Source organism: Argentina silus (genome assembly GCF_951799395.1).
Source record: "Argentina silus genome assembly, chromosome: 8".
NCBI classification, from domain to species: domain Eukaryota; kingdom Metazoa; phylum Chordata; class Actinopteri; order Argentiniformes; family Argentinidae; genus Argentina; species Argentina silus.
Window position 1 is genome coordinate 7,236,743 of NC_139662.1, and position 15,086 is coordinate 7,251,828.

The 15,086-nt window shown below is 40.4% G+C and overlaps 1 protein-coding gene across 1 annotated transcript; it reads right to left on the minus strand.

Moving 5' to 3' along the window:
- Nucleotides 1-3,168: 3,168 nt before the first annotated feature.
- On the minus strand, nt 3,169-10,347 carry camk1gb (calcium/calmodulin-dependent protein kinase IGb). Its single transcript, XM_083674524.1, has 12 exons — nt 10,247-10,347; nt 6,980-7,105; nt 6,763-6,837; nt 6,420-6,558; nt 6,067-6,190; nt 5,794-5,869; nt 5,352-5,464; nt 4,990-5,068; nt 4,631-4,718; nt 3,788-4,107; nt 3,550-3,661; nt 3,169-3,363 (listed from the first exon to the last, which is right to left on the minus strand). The coding sequence occupies exons 1-11, from the start codon at nt 10,330-10,332 to the stop codon at nt 3,592-3,594; spliced, it is 1,296 nt and encodes a 431-aa protein (XP_083530650.1). The 5' UTR covers nt 10,333-10,347; the 3' UTR covers nt 3,169-3,363; nt 3,550-3,591.
- Nucleotides 10,348-15,086: the final 4,739 nt, after the last annotated feature.

Consider the following 15,086-nt stretch of genomic DNA (forward strand, 5'->3'; position numbering starts at 1 on the left):
CTATGATGCACTGTTAAATGGGAATTGTTCCAGGGCTTTTTAAAGGCAGAGTAGAGAAAAGGGCATTGGCATCCTGAGTGCAAGTCCATGACAATATCCCATCATGCCAACAGATATTGTGCAAGTGATATCATGTGAGGTATCTTCTGTTTGGGTCATGAAACAGAGATGCAATGGGCAGGCTGCCTGGACAAGTTAATAAGTGTAGTAGTACTTACATGTTATACTGCAGTCCTAATACAGCAGTCATCAGGCACTATCTGGTGAGAGTTATATTGTATTACTACTTGATCTCAAAGGTGAAAACGCCATTTTGCCCTACTTTAAACAACAAAAAAACCCAAATCTGGCTACCTTCCATCCTACCTTCAAAACAATATGTTTTATGAATTATTTATGATTAAATTATTAATGATGAAACACAAAGACAAAAACCACCAACAATAGCTATTGGTTTTCCTGGAAAAGCATTTCCAACATGTCAAATGTACTTTGGAATTCAGGAACTGACAGCACCACCCAGTGAAGAATGAAGATAAAGAGGGCCCAGACTAACACTACACATGTTGCTGAACATTGACCATCATGAGTGGTTGGTTTGTGTCCAGTGTCTTGTTGTTGTACATTGATCAACATCAGGAGAGGTTGATGTGTGTCCAATCATAGTCTTCCTCATTGTTAAATCTCAGCCCCTTTATTGGTCGAATTTGCTTTGTAGGGCTCATGTGTTCCATGGGACATGATTAATTCTTTAACAAACTTTGGTTAAGTCCCAATGTCCATAGAGTCCTCAGGTGCCCTAGCATGTGCCCTCAAACAGTAGATGTGTTTTGACATGGTGGTGTGTGGTTGTGTTGTTGGATGTGTGTGAAGCCCTGTGCCCTTTGATCTGGTTCACCACAGCAAGACTAGAGGAGGAAAAGGCAGTCGTCTGGCTTGTGAAATAGTCTGATCCCTGTCATAGAGAACCATGTGTCTTTTCAACTGGAGAAATGACAAAAAGGCAATGTCACAAGTGAAGGGTCTGTCACGTGCAGACCAAGGTCAGGTCAATGTACACTAGCAAAATAGATCTGACCTCAATGGGACTCTGGATGAATAAGGGTTACAGTAAATGAGAAAATGAAAAATAACAGTGTTCTATTATTATAACAATAATAATAGAACACTCTTCTATTGACACCCTTCAAAACATTTAGTCATGAATAAACATGAAAAGTAAACTCTTGACACACATGAATGTCATCAAGGACGGCTAAACAAGTCTACACGTCATCTCCTGGATTTTCCAAATTATATTATGTAAAATCAGGCTCAACCTTTCCCCCTGTTTTGTCTGGTTCCTGTTCATAGTACAGACATCCTAAAAGTGACGGTGAGTAATCAGACAGTAATTATGTTGTCAGGACAGTCATTATGTGTGAGGGGAGAACTAAACAGACTGTCTGTCCCTGTCTAAGCAGTGACTCTGGACAGTGGTGTTTGGGACTATCAGGAAACTGTGAAGCTGTTTAGGGACCTTTGGCCCATATTTCTGGATTCTGTGCCACGCTCTTTTGCCTGAATGGGCAGTCTTGTCTCCACAAGATTTACTTCAAGTCAACTATCTTGTGGTTGGGAGAAGTTGGGGGTGTGTAAGAGAGCTAACACGCTCCATGTACTGTAGCAATGACTCTTAAGGCCTTTTCATCCAAATGTCAAGGGGAGGAAAGGGCAAATGTAGTCACATTGGACAAGAGGTACTTCTATAGAGCATGGGAAGTTCTAATTACAGTATAAGTCACATAATCATTTGAAAGTGTGAGAGATCACACATATACTGATAAAAAGTAGTATAACGCCTGTGGCTACTGGTCTAGTCTCGTTCAGCCCCTGTGGAGGTAGCAATGTTGGAGAACCCATTCATTAGTACTAGGTAAACAAAGATTTTACCAATGCATATTCATGAGTTATTCTAGTTATTCTAAAATGTTATCCAAGGTTTTGTTGATTTCACAATAAGGATGTGGAACTTCATGAGCTGTAAAGTATAAAGTAAACAGAGTTATTATCTACAAAATTAAGCTGGCTAAATAATTTAATCTGGCTTCTCCTAATAGGGCCCCTGTTGTTATCTCCAGACTTGTAGGTGATAAGCTGACCTTACTGTAACTATGTGTCATCTTAACTGCTCAAAGACTTAAATCCATACAGTACATGCAGAGTACTGTAATTGGCTGGGATCAGAGCGAGAGAGAGACAAGAAAAACAAACCAAAAGCAATGACCCAGTAACAGTACACAGATTTTATTAACGATGAAACAGACAAATTATATACAAAATATAGACACAAAGCTCTGCTGAGCTTGAGACAAGAGCAACTTCTTACCACCTCCTTCTTGTAAAGGTGGAACATTATCCAGTAATATTATTGTTATTATAATCTCTGAAGCATAGTGATACATAGTTATTTACAATGCACGTCTCACACATTAGTAGTAGTGAGCGCTCGTTAGTTGGCAAGTCATTAATATTTATGTACTTATAGTATTTACACTTGTAAATGATTTATCAGTGAGAAGATAATACTATGGTTTGCTTACTTCCTTCACACTTTAGACATTTCCGTACGGTATCTTTTTACAAAAGTGATGTAATAGAAAAATAAAACAGACAGAGAAAACATGAGGGACTGATAGTAAGAAGTCACACACAGAGCAGGGGACAGTAATCATTTTAGCATCATAGGATTCAATTATAATGTATGCACTATACCCATATAATGTACAGTACATTCATACATACAGGTGATCAAATAATGGTTGTTTAAACATCGCACACCAAGCCTTGCTCATGGTTATGACTGCAAACCTAGGAGTAGCACAACCACCTAGGACAGACACAATTCTTTCTGAGCAGTCTTTCAACATCATTGCATCACATCATTGTGCCATCATGTATCGTGATACACATAAATCTCCCCGACGGCAACTTCTTCCAGACGTTATAATACAAAGCATTACATCATACGTGAAGAATTGTTTTTCCATGGTAAAATACATACTGTACTGTACATATACATTCACATTTCAAGTGTCACCCAGTCCGTTTTAGCCCTCCACCCTGGGAAACTGGACATAAAATACCTTGTGGTATTGCAAATGTGTAATTGCTTGTATACTGTAGTATGGGTACTGTATGTGTTTGTGGGTTGTGTTTGTGCTCTGGGAGATTTCTAGGCACTCTTTAGAATTCCGGCATGTTCTGGATCTTTTGGCCACACAGGCCATCCTGAGGATCCACTTGCTAATCTCAGTACCATGGGGGCTAACCCACACCAACCAATCAGCTGTACTGTATCTCAGTCAGCAATCTGGGACTGGCCTGCAGAGGAGAGACACACACACTTAGGAACTTTTTTGGGTTGTGTCATACTAGAAAGACAGACTTTCATGCAGTACATATAAGCATTATCATCCAAATGGCCATTCTCTTATACCAAGCATCTTCATTATAACACAAAGTGTGAATCTTACTGTATGTAATAGTTCAAAGCATAGACTACTGTACCTTGTAAAATGGTTCTTCATTCCACACAAGCTCCATGCTTCCTCACATAACAGAACATACTCCAGTCTGCAGAGCCTGGCCACTGCGGTTGGACCCCCGAGTCTTGCCATACCTAACACATGGGGAGACCCAGGAATCCGTTAGCGATTAGTGATACACAGGATGGCTAGAAATCTTTTAATTTTTGTACTGTTTTTGTGCGAATTGTGCTAAATCAACATTAGATTTGAGTATGTACCCGTTCAGGTTGGCAGGTTCTGAGTGGTAGGCGTGTTTGCCCTGCTCTGCCATGCTTGGGGTGTGGGCTGGCTCGCTTTGGCTGGGCCTCAGCGGGTGGTAGTTGATCTTGAGCTCGTTGGAGTATTCGTTGGGTACGAGGATCCCTGGAACGCTGTTCCCGTTAGGTTCCAGTCTGTCGGGGTCCGGATTCTTGCAGGTCGGGGAGGACATGTCGATGACCTTGATGTCTGGAACGGTGGCCTGCCTTACTACCAGCTCAGAGTTGGCCAGCTGCAGCTTCCGCATGTGGTTGATGGCCATGGTGGCATTGAAGGCTTGCTGGAACACACAGAATCAGAATCAGAATCAGAATCAGAATTCTTTTATTTGGCCAAGTATATTTGCACATACAGGAAATTGACTTGGTGAGGTTGGTGCATGGACAGAGTCAGTGAGAGGCAGGGGGCTTTTGAGCCCGACTGCCATACAGTTATTAACACATTTTAAAACATCTGTAATCAAATTTCAAAAATGATGAAAAAGATGATGAATTAGCTTGGGGAGCTGTGTGTAGCAGTGAAATCATCCCTACAATGTATTTCACCAAACGGTGCCATTGTCCCATTGTGTTTCATATTTGGGCCTCCATTCTGATCATGGACGTTGAAACACAGTTGATTTTGACATGTAGGCCTACATCTTAACAATAAGAGCACTTTATCAGTAATCAGTGACCTTGATTACAAAACAAATGTCTATTTGATGGTACTTAATCAGGAAAAAGATCAAAATTGGCAACCAAACAATTGAGAATTAAACCACAGGATCTCAATGGGATTAGGGGTGGGCAAGATGGACTCACCTTCCACTTAGTCTTGGCAAAGTTCTTCTGGATCTGTTCGCTTACGGAGTGGTAGATATCCTGGCTCCTCGCTGTCTTTCCGATGATCCTGACGGAGACACGGGGAATATTAAAGAAAACATTAAAATCTCCCTTTGGCTTTAGTCTAAATCCTCCCATCACACCCGACACCACACAATGTACATGTTTGGTTGTGATGACAGAGCATGTTTGCTTAGGATTAAAGATATGTTTTTATGGAGTGACATGAATGCGTCTAAACAATTCACCTTCGTGACGATAACACAGAATGTACTGTATGTTCAATAGACATTAGAGAAAAGCAGATGCAGGTGATGACTGTTAAATGGGACACTTACCAGGGATGCCTGAGAGCCTGCTCTGATGTATAGCGCATATTGGGGTTCTTCTGCATCATGTTGCGGATGAAGTCTTTGGCTGCACAAAAACATGAAACAGAGTACAGGTCAGGACACTGGAAGAGTAGAGCTGCAGTAGCCTTGCTTTAGCCAACTCCTATGATCATTGTCACTCCAAATATGATACAGTATGTCATACAGTCAGAGTTTGTTGGCTAAAGCACATACTGTACATATCAGGGACCAGGCTAGGGCAAGAGTGGGACAGTAATTCCTCCTCCTACAGTAGCTGAGGCAGGGTTAATGAGAGGTCAGAGGGGAGAGGCGAAGGGTCACAGGGAGACCAGAGGCAGCAGGCTCACCAGATTCAGAGATGTCATCCCAGAAGGGAGAGTCAAACTCATACTGCGCCTTCATGATCTTAGAGAAGAGCCGCGTCTCCGTCTCCTCGTAGAAAGGGGGATATCCACAGAGTCTAATGAATAGAATAGATTGAGATTAGTCTATAACTATTTATTATTAATGTGTGTGTGTGTGTGTGTGTGTGTGTGTTGATTGGTCATGTGTGTCCACAAGATGGCGCTCTAACTCTTCCGCTACAACAATTCAAATTCAGGTAGTGGCACAGTACCAGAGAGTGACCAGGACTCGCACTAGTCTTTGATAATTCTATCCAACACGACCCAACACGCACTCCTGCTTGCCAAGACCGGCTGACATACTTTATCTTTGCATGTAATCATCTGTACTGTATATGTCTACACACACTATACTGTAATGGTAACCAACAAGAGAGATACTCACAGGATATAGGTGATAACTCCAATAGACCAGCAGTCCACTGCCTTGCTGTAGGGTTTCTGAGCCAAGACTTCAGGGGCTGAGGGTTAGGAAACATTAGCATCAATTTACTGTAATTCAACTACTACTATTTGACCGATGTTTAGTACATGGCTTTGGTTTGAGTTTGCTGTGTCATGTATGTGTTGTCTCAGCTCCCCTATGTGCTTCTGTCTTTGACCCAGTTTCAGGCCCCCATGCAGTAAATCATTCATAAGGTCAGCCATGTTTCCTTACCCACATATCCTGGAGTACCACAGGCAGTGGACATGATGCCGTTGTCCTCCATCTTGGACAGGCCAAAATCACTGATCATGATCTTGGAGTTCTCGTCCTGGCTGTAGTACAGCAGGTTCTCAGGCTGTGCAGAGACAAGTGCAGGAGCAAATGTGTTCAGACAATGATCTCCTCAATGACCCATGTTTTACTTCTCCTGTACACATGAGGTGTGTTTGAAAATGCAGAAAAAAAGAATCTAGAGATCCGAAGTGAGGGATCCAAAGCAAAAGAGTTTAGAGCTGTGTGTATGAGTGTGTGTGTGTGTGTGTGTGTGTGTGTGTGTGTGTGTGTGTGTGTTCAATAATCTGTACCTTCAGGTCGCGGTGCACTATGCCCTTCTCATGCAGATAGCCGACAGCCTGCAGCACCTGGTGGATCACCCTGCTGGCGTCCTTCTCTGAGTACATCCCTCGGTCCAGGATACGGTCAAACAACTCACCTCCCGCAACTCTGCAGGGACAAGGAAGGGGGAAACATCAACCAGAGGCTTCAAACCAATGTGCCCCCTTATACTGTATAGAGTAAAGTGCCATAACATGAATTGGCGTGTGAATTGTCCTTAGTGATTGTATGTATGTATGTATGTATGTACTGTACTATGCATGTTCATTTTGGTTTCTTAACAAGGTTATCTGCAAAAAATGTTAAACTCACAGCTGCATGATAAGGTAGTAATGTGTCCGACTTTCATAGAAATCTTCCAGCCCAACAACGTTGTCATGTTGGATTCTGGGAGAACAAAGACAGAGACAGTTGTTATAATGAAAGTTGACAATATAATGTCAAATAGAGTTAGAGTCAAGATGAATTTAGGTGGGTTAAAGTTAAATGGAGCCAAAATGGATGCGAAACTGAATGGAAGAACTCTCACTTTCTTAACACAGCAATCTCATTCTCCAGGTTGACATCCTTGGTCTGTTTCTTCTTCACACACTTCATGGCAAACAGCTTCCCAGTCTTCCTCTCTTTCACCATGAACACCTCTGAGAATGCCCCCCTAGATGAACAAACATAAGAAAACACATAGCCAAATGGTTAGGACAATTATAGAGTCGGCTAATTATTGCATACAAGTCAACACGCTTCCCACTGAGATTTCCTCATTAGGAGAGTGCCTCTCAAATGTTTCATTACATATTTATGTCGTTTCCTGTGAGATCTCTCACAACACTGAGTCACACACTAGTAGGATATAAATGTTTCAACGGAAAGTCAAAGTGTTTTGATAATCAATTGACATCCGTTAAACAGATCAAATGTTGAATGATCACTTTTTGATCTCATTTCTACGAAAGGTGCGTGATTTCAGAAAAACAGAAGGTAAACTGTGCACAGTGTCCAATTAGATGTCCCAGTGGGGGATTGAGTGGCTTAAGGGCTCACATGTACAGTAGTGAAGGGCTTATTTTTCTGTCCTGTTCCCATGCTAACTTCAGCATTGTCTGGGAATAGCTGTCCTGCCTGGCAGATTAGGTACCTTATCCCTTAAGCGATGGAAACTGTGGCGGGCCCATGAGGGCTCCAGGTGTGGAGTTTATCAACTGAGCATGTGCAGAAAACAGCCCAGATTGACCCTACGGGCCAGGAGACAGGGCTCAGCGCTGCCCCCTATCTATAGGGTTGTGCTACAGAAGCACAACCAAAGGTGTGTTGGATCCATGTAAGGTTTAGTCATAAAGATTGATAATAAAGATTGCTTAAACTTTCAGGACATGAAATGAATAGCCAACAGTTAATCACTCAAAAGCCACCATAATACAAACCCAATAATATCAACCCAAGACCTAACTATTGGATAACACTAACTGAACTGTGAACCAAATAGAAAGTAATTAATTAATTCCCACTGCCATGGTGTATGTTTTCTATTCTTGCTAATTAGTTGAAGGCTTTAGACAAGAGAGACTCCTGCAACATGCAGGCAATGCTCTGACAGCCATGTCCCACACTGTTTCACTTAGATAGGCACATAGTGTCAACATGCAGGGCCCAGCCCACACAACAGTACTACGGTACATGGGTCTTTCAGACGACCTGACGTTTCCATGTTTACTGTACCACATCAGCTAAAACAGTAAGAATCCCCTGATGTTCTTCATGAATCTCAGGGGCAAGATTATCCATCAAACAGCATCAATGGGGATGAAACTGAATGCAAGGCAGATATTTGGGAAACTTTTCATTCTCCTCATTTGCAGGTTGAGGCACACAAAACTACTGAGGAAATAAAATCAATATTTTACAATCATGATAAGAATGAAACTCTGGAATCAATAGTGGGGTGATATCTATAGGCCTATGGGATAAGAGAGATATGGATTGTAGGACCCCTGGAGACAGGTGGACAACCAAGTCTCCAGACACTGAAGACCTATTAAGCATCGCCAGGAAACAGCATGTTGTTTTGGTTCGTGTTGATGAGGCCCTGTGGGTAAATCTCTAAAATGGATTACACCCTGACTCCCTGCTGTTAACCTCTATCTTTGTGATCATGGAACAGAGGAAGCGGAGGGTCCAAATAACACACTAGGGACTTGGAAGTGCTCTAGTCCTGATGATGATAGCTTTAACCTCATAGACAGTAGTCTACTGTAGCAACCACTCAGCATATACCTCATTAAATTAATGACGGAAAAAAACAAGAGGAAAACAGCCAGACTTGTCTATACACCAGGGGAGGCTGGTGAAGGTAGAAATGTGTTTGATGTCATTCCTTATTCCATTCCATAAATTACAATGAGCTTGTCATGCAATTTCTACCTGCACCAGCCTCCACTGTATAATCATCCCCTTGCAAAGCTCTTTCCATCCCTTTAGTTGTCCTTTCTGCTCAATGATCCTTGTTCCAGTCTGAGAGAGAGATTAACACTGTCAGTCTGCTCTCAGTCTGACTTTACCACAGCCAACCTAACTTCCATTACCCAAACAATCTATATAGAGCCCTATGAGAAGAGATAGTTTTCAAATATGTTCAAAATATTCACAAATACTATTTTAGCTGTATTAACCTAATGCCAGCATATTTTTCATTGTCTCCATGTGATGTCATATTTCAGATGTCACCCAAAATTGAAGTGCATTCTATATTCTATAAATTCATTCTATAAAGAAGTGTTAAGTGTTATGTTATGAGTCTACTCTCTATCATTCATCTTGTCTATTCATTCGAGCATCTCTTTGTGACTGTGACTCTTTGTGACTAACATCAGCATTCCACAAAAGGCAGACTCAAGAGTTACACACAATTATCCTCCTACAAAAAGAGCTTTAGTTAAGAAGCCCTATCCTCCACAATCTGCCCCCACAAATGGTGTCCACACATTCAATTGTCATTCCAGCCATGTCTTTGTTCCCACGGTGTAGTGACAGCAGCCACCCTGCCTGCAACAGTATTAACCTCCACACCTATTAACCACCACATCCTCTTCATGCTAGCTAAGACATGCTCAGGTACTGTTCTCCCCATTGGATTACCTACTCATCTGACCCAGAGAAATTAGGACAGTTTAAAGTGCTAAGTCATTGCACAGTGTCACAGTATGTTGTGTTGCAGGTATATTCCCTAATCTCAATCATTGTGGTGTTCATTTGATTTAATACAATAACACAAAAGGCCATCACACATTTTTGTCAAAGTTCTTGTCTTGTTCTTTGTCAAGACAAATAAAAAAAACACAACTTTGTATGATAAACCATTTGGTGAACTGGGACAACAGAATCCCATTAAGAACTTTCTTTTTGGCTGTTCTAGCAGTGCTCCCAGAGTGACTGGCCTCTGTGACACAGGTAAAGTATGTCAATCCAATAAAACCTATGATCTGTCCTGCACCTCAGCTACAGTCTTGAGGGTCTCCAATGAGGTCAACACTACTGCACCTCAAAACAAATGTCTCCAATAGGAAAATCACTTCCTTTTGTAGCTCCTTTCTGTGATGTATATGTTCAGCAATCACTATTTATTTGCCAAACCGGTTGGCACGCTGGCGGCATAGTGTCAATGAGAGCCTGCTCTAATTAATAGGGCCCAGAGTTTGTCCTGACCATGTAACCTGGCCAAGAAAAACATCAGGCCTTACTAATGATTTTGAGGTTTTGATCATGGTCCTTTCCAACAGTAGGAGGGGTGGGCTGTACTTACGATCCGAGCACCTCCATGATGTCGAACACATCATGGATGTTGCCAGTGTTCTTCCTCCATTCATCGCTGGCTTCCTTGCGACCCATGTCTGTTTGAGGAGGGATTTCTGTGACAGAGGAGAAAAATAAAAATGCCATTTATAAATACTGGTATTCAGACACGATACCTCTATCTCATATAAGATGAATGTTGTCTATTTACAGTGCCTTCAGAAAGTATTCAGACCCCTTCACTTTTTCCACATTTTGTTGTGTTATAGACTCAATTTATAATGGATTAAATTAAAAGAATTTGCCATCCATCCACACACAATACCCCAGAATGACAAAGCGAAAACAGGTTTTTAGAAATTTCAGTAAATGTATTAAAATTGAAATACAGAAATACCTCATGTACATAAGTATTCAGACCCTTTGCTATGACACTCTTAAAATTAGCTAAAATGCAAAAATGTCATCAACAAATCACTCAATAAGTTGAATTGAGTTTATCTTAATGCAAGGATAATAGTTCATGTAATTTTGGAATTAATATCTTTGTTGTTATAGGGTCTCTGATTTGCCGAGGAATCAATTACACACTGTGTACAATAGGATGTCACTACCAACAAATTTCATAATTTTCTCTTGATCCTGACAAACTCCCCAGTCCCTGCCAGTGACAAACATACCCATAACTTGATGCAGCTACCACTATTCTTCACACGAGATAGCGCGGAAACTACACTGCATGTACTGGATTTGCACCAAACTTAATGCTTTGTAGTAAAACCAAATAAACACATTTCCAGCCACTTTCTTTGCTGTATCACTTGAATTCATTGTTGCAAACACAATTATGGATATGAGATAGATTATTTTCCATTAAGGGATTCAAGGGATCCACTTGGTTCTAGACCAATTTTGTAGAGTGACTGAGATGATGTTGTCCCATTGACTGTGCTTTTTCCTCTCCACCATTCAACGTTATAGATTTTTCCTCTCCATTTGCTCAGTTTGTAATGACAACCTGACAAACAAAGATATTAATTCCAAAATTACATGAACTATTATCCTTGCATTAAGATGGACTCAATTCAACATATTCAGTGATTTGTTGATGACATTTTTGCATTTTAGTTTTTTTTTTAGTGTCATAGCAAAGGGTCTGAATACATACATACGTACATACGTACATATTTCAATTTTAATAAATTTACTGAAATCTCTAAAAACCTGTTTTCATTTAGTCATTCTGGGGTATTATCTGTGGATTGATGGCAAATTCTTTTAATTTAATCCATTTTAAATTGAGTCAATAACACAACAAAATGTGGAAAAAGTGAAGGGGTCTAAATACTTTCCGAAGGCACTGTACATGCATACATTCAGCAGGTTATTGCAAAAATCGATAATAATCCTCTCTACACCCAGTATACAGAATGTCCTCTTGGATTATAATATTTCACATGAGTCATGAAAAACCAGGTATGAAGGACAGTGCAGTTGTCATCATCAGTACACAGAAGGCCTCTGCTCTAAGCCTTTTGTCTTAGGCCATTTATAGATAGTTACTTGACTGAGAGTTTTATCAAACATGAAGGACATAATACAATGACAAGCTTGAGATATGAACACAAATTAGAGAACTGCTCATTAAAACCATTCTACATCAAAGTCTGCATCTTGGATGGAAGCAGATGCACTATTAAAAATATTTCATTAGCGTTTACACAATGAGAAGGAAGAAATAATTAAATCCAACTGTATCTTTCTTGTTAATAAATCAGTCATTGCAAAATCAAACAAACAAACAAACAAACAAACTGAACACTCAAACCAGTCATACAATAGATACAATATAGTATGCAGCCTTTCTGCCTTGTTGTTCTACTGCCTTATGATATCACTGCTTCATGGTATAAAAAAGCTCTATCAAACTCAGCTCTTAATTTGGTTAGGAATTACTTAACCTATCAACTTAAACACGTTGAGAAGGATTAGAACTACTGTATATATAAACTGTGCAGGTCTGCCTTGGCCTCTTTTCCCTTATATAAGGGATTACTGACCCTTGATCTCTTTACCTGACATTGTAAGAGGCAGTAACCCCAGATCAGGACTGCACCCCAGAAATGGAATTAACGCTCTAGAAAAAACTAATTGACCGAATGCTAAATCAATTTCTAGACTTAAATTAGTTATTAGAAAACACTATGCTTTAGACCACTTTTTGAGGGATGTGCCCTGAGCATGATTGTAACCTAATTCCTTTTTCAAAAGCCAAGCAAAAGATTTTCAACTTTAATATCCTCCCTAATATGTGTCTCCATAGCAATACAGTATGTTCCATGCATATTATCCCCACAGGCAAATTATGCGGTAGCAAAGGAAAACTGCACTGAAACTGTATTGAATCAATGTCAAACCTTCTCAGAAAGTCTGTCAAGTCTGTAAGGACATCTAGATAAAAAAGCATTTACTAACCAAAAACATTGCTCTCCATAGGCTTCCTCCAGCCTAGCCTATACAGTACCACCAATTATGACAATACTGTCCGGTACCTGTCCGGTCTCCCCTCTCAATATCTCTCTCACCACAGCCTTCTTCTCATCAGGGCTTTTGTTGTCCTTATCTCATTGTCATTCTCCTCTAAGCCCTCTCTATTGGCGTCAATGTTGTCGTTGATATTCTGCACCACCAGCAGCGAGAAAGCGCAACTCAGCAGGGATCACCGTGCAGTAGAGAACATCCAGGTGCGCAGTGTGCAGTAGGCTACAGTATAATCTACAATGGATATAATTTCGCCTTGTCATAGGATAAATCTAAGAGAGCAGCTTGAAACACATCCATAAAATAAATATGTTGCGTAATGAATAGACAAGTAGGCAACTAGACAAAAAGGCAATCAATTATTCTATGTTATCCAGACCATAGCTTCACACTGTCAGTCCATATCAAGTTGACCTCGCTCATTTAAAGACATTTCTCTGGATTGAGTTAACTTCAAATTCACTTGTTTTGAATTAAAAGACATGTCTTTAAAAGCAGGTCCTTGTCCTTACCTTCAGGTCTATAACAACTCAAGCCACAAGTCTTTCCTCTACTGAAGCAAGAGCTCCGGCCAATGCAAGGACAACACTGGTAGAAAACGTTGGCGTTGGACAATGCGAGAAAACGGGGCGTTCTTTTAGCCAAAGACATTCGCTGTGGACGTCGCACTTCCAATGTATTGTCTCTATGACTCTGCTGAGCTCACCGATAGGACCAAGTAGACTGCAGCATCCAACAGCATCCAACAGCATCCAGTGCAAAAACACCCTGCGCTACGAGACGAATTCGTTCGTTCACACATCAGATTAATCTGTAAGCAGTTGTGAAATTGTTCTTCTATCTATCTTAGCCTGTCATGCAAAAAATGTATTCACAGATACACAGTTTGAGTTGAAGCGACTTTGAGAATGCTGAATATCATCTATCCATTTTGCAGAATACAAACTAGGCCTATACAGGCTAACCAAAACTGCATGGGTAAATTACCTGTTTTAGGGATACAACCAGACATATAACAGCTATCCTATAGGACGTGGTGAGCCTTGAACCTGAGACCGAAGACTGACTTTCATGAAAAGGATAAGACAACAGAAGCGGCTTACCGGGCGGGGCCAACTGTAAACATACCTAGAGACTTTGCGCTGGAGGTGCTCTGTTCCGACTCTCCTGCCAAAGGTCTGGACAGATTACTTTCTTCACGGAAATAAAAATAGGTCGGAGATTACATCCTTGAGAACGGTGAAGATACTTTATTCGGATATTATATGATTTTTCCAATACTTTTGGAGTATTGGAAAAATCATATAATATCCAAATGTTCATGTTTAGTATTTGGTCGACAATCCTTTGCATGCAATAACCCCATGCAAATGATGCCTATGCCTTATTCAATGCACAACTGGATAAGTGAAACCTAGAACATTGAAATGCCAAATGCAAATAGAATTTGTCTTAAATTGCACTGTATGGTCAATATTTCAATGATGGCTAGTTGGCTGCCAAATAATCTTGGAACCTATAATCTAATCTCTCAATTGATTTAGTGAGACTCCAGTAGCTGCCAAACATAAGTCATAAAACCCTTATCAATGCTATATCTTTATGACTAATCCTACAGTATACAGTAAGCACTAGCAGATCACAATGCAAGCACAATGCTCATTCAAGAAACAGGATGCAAGTTGTTTATCCCAGGGGATTATAGCATTTTATATCTGTATGAAGGACATGGTTCCTTCCTTTAATAGTCTTATATTTAATCTCCATCAAGTGCTGATCTTTTCACCTATCAAAGCACTATTCAATGACAAAGGAAAAGCAATGCCAAACACTATTACAGTAGGATACTTATACTGAGACTGCAGTGTGTAGAAGGACGTGTAAGGAGGACAAAGGCCTAGAAAAGCAACAACACACTGTCATGTTCAGAAATTGCATGGTGTATTAATATTTACCGTGGTCACATGGTATCACATGGTAATTACATGAACACATTATTATGAATACTTATGGAAATACAAATAGAGGTAAAATAGGTATAAATCTATTATTCATTAATATCTGTATATATATATATATAAGTATGCCTCATTCTTTTCAACTTTAAAGCATATATCATACAGTGCATTTAATTGTAGTGGGCTACTGTACTTGTCTTCCAAATGTCGGTGTGTTGGTTGCTGACCATGACCTCCAGGTGAACACATTTACTAGCCATCCCAAGTTACCAAGGCAGAGACAACACCCGCCCCCACAAAGGAAGAGACAGTACTACTGTATGTAAGAGTAAATGGGACCAGATCACCTAC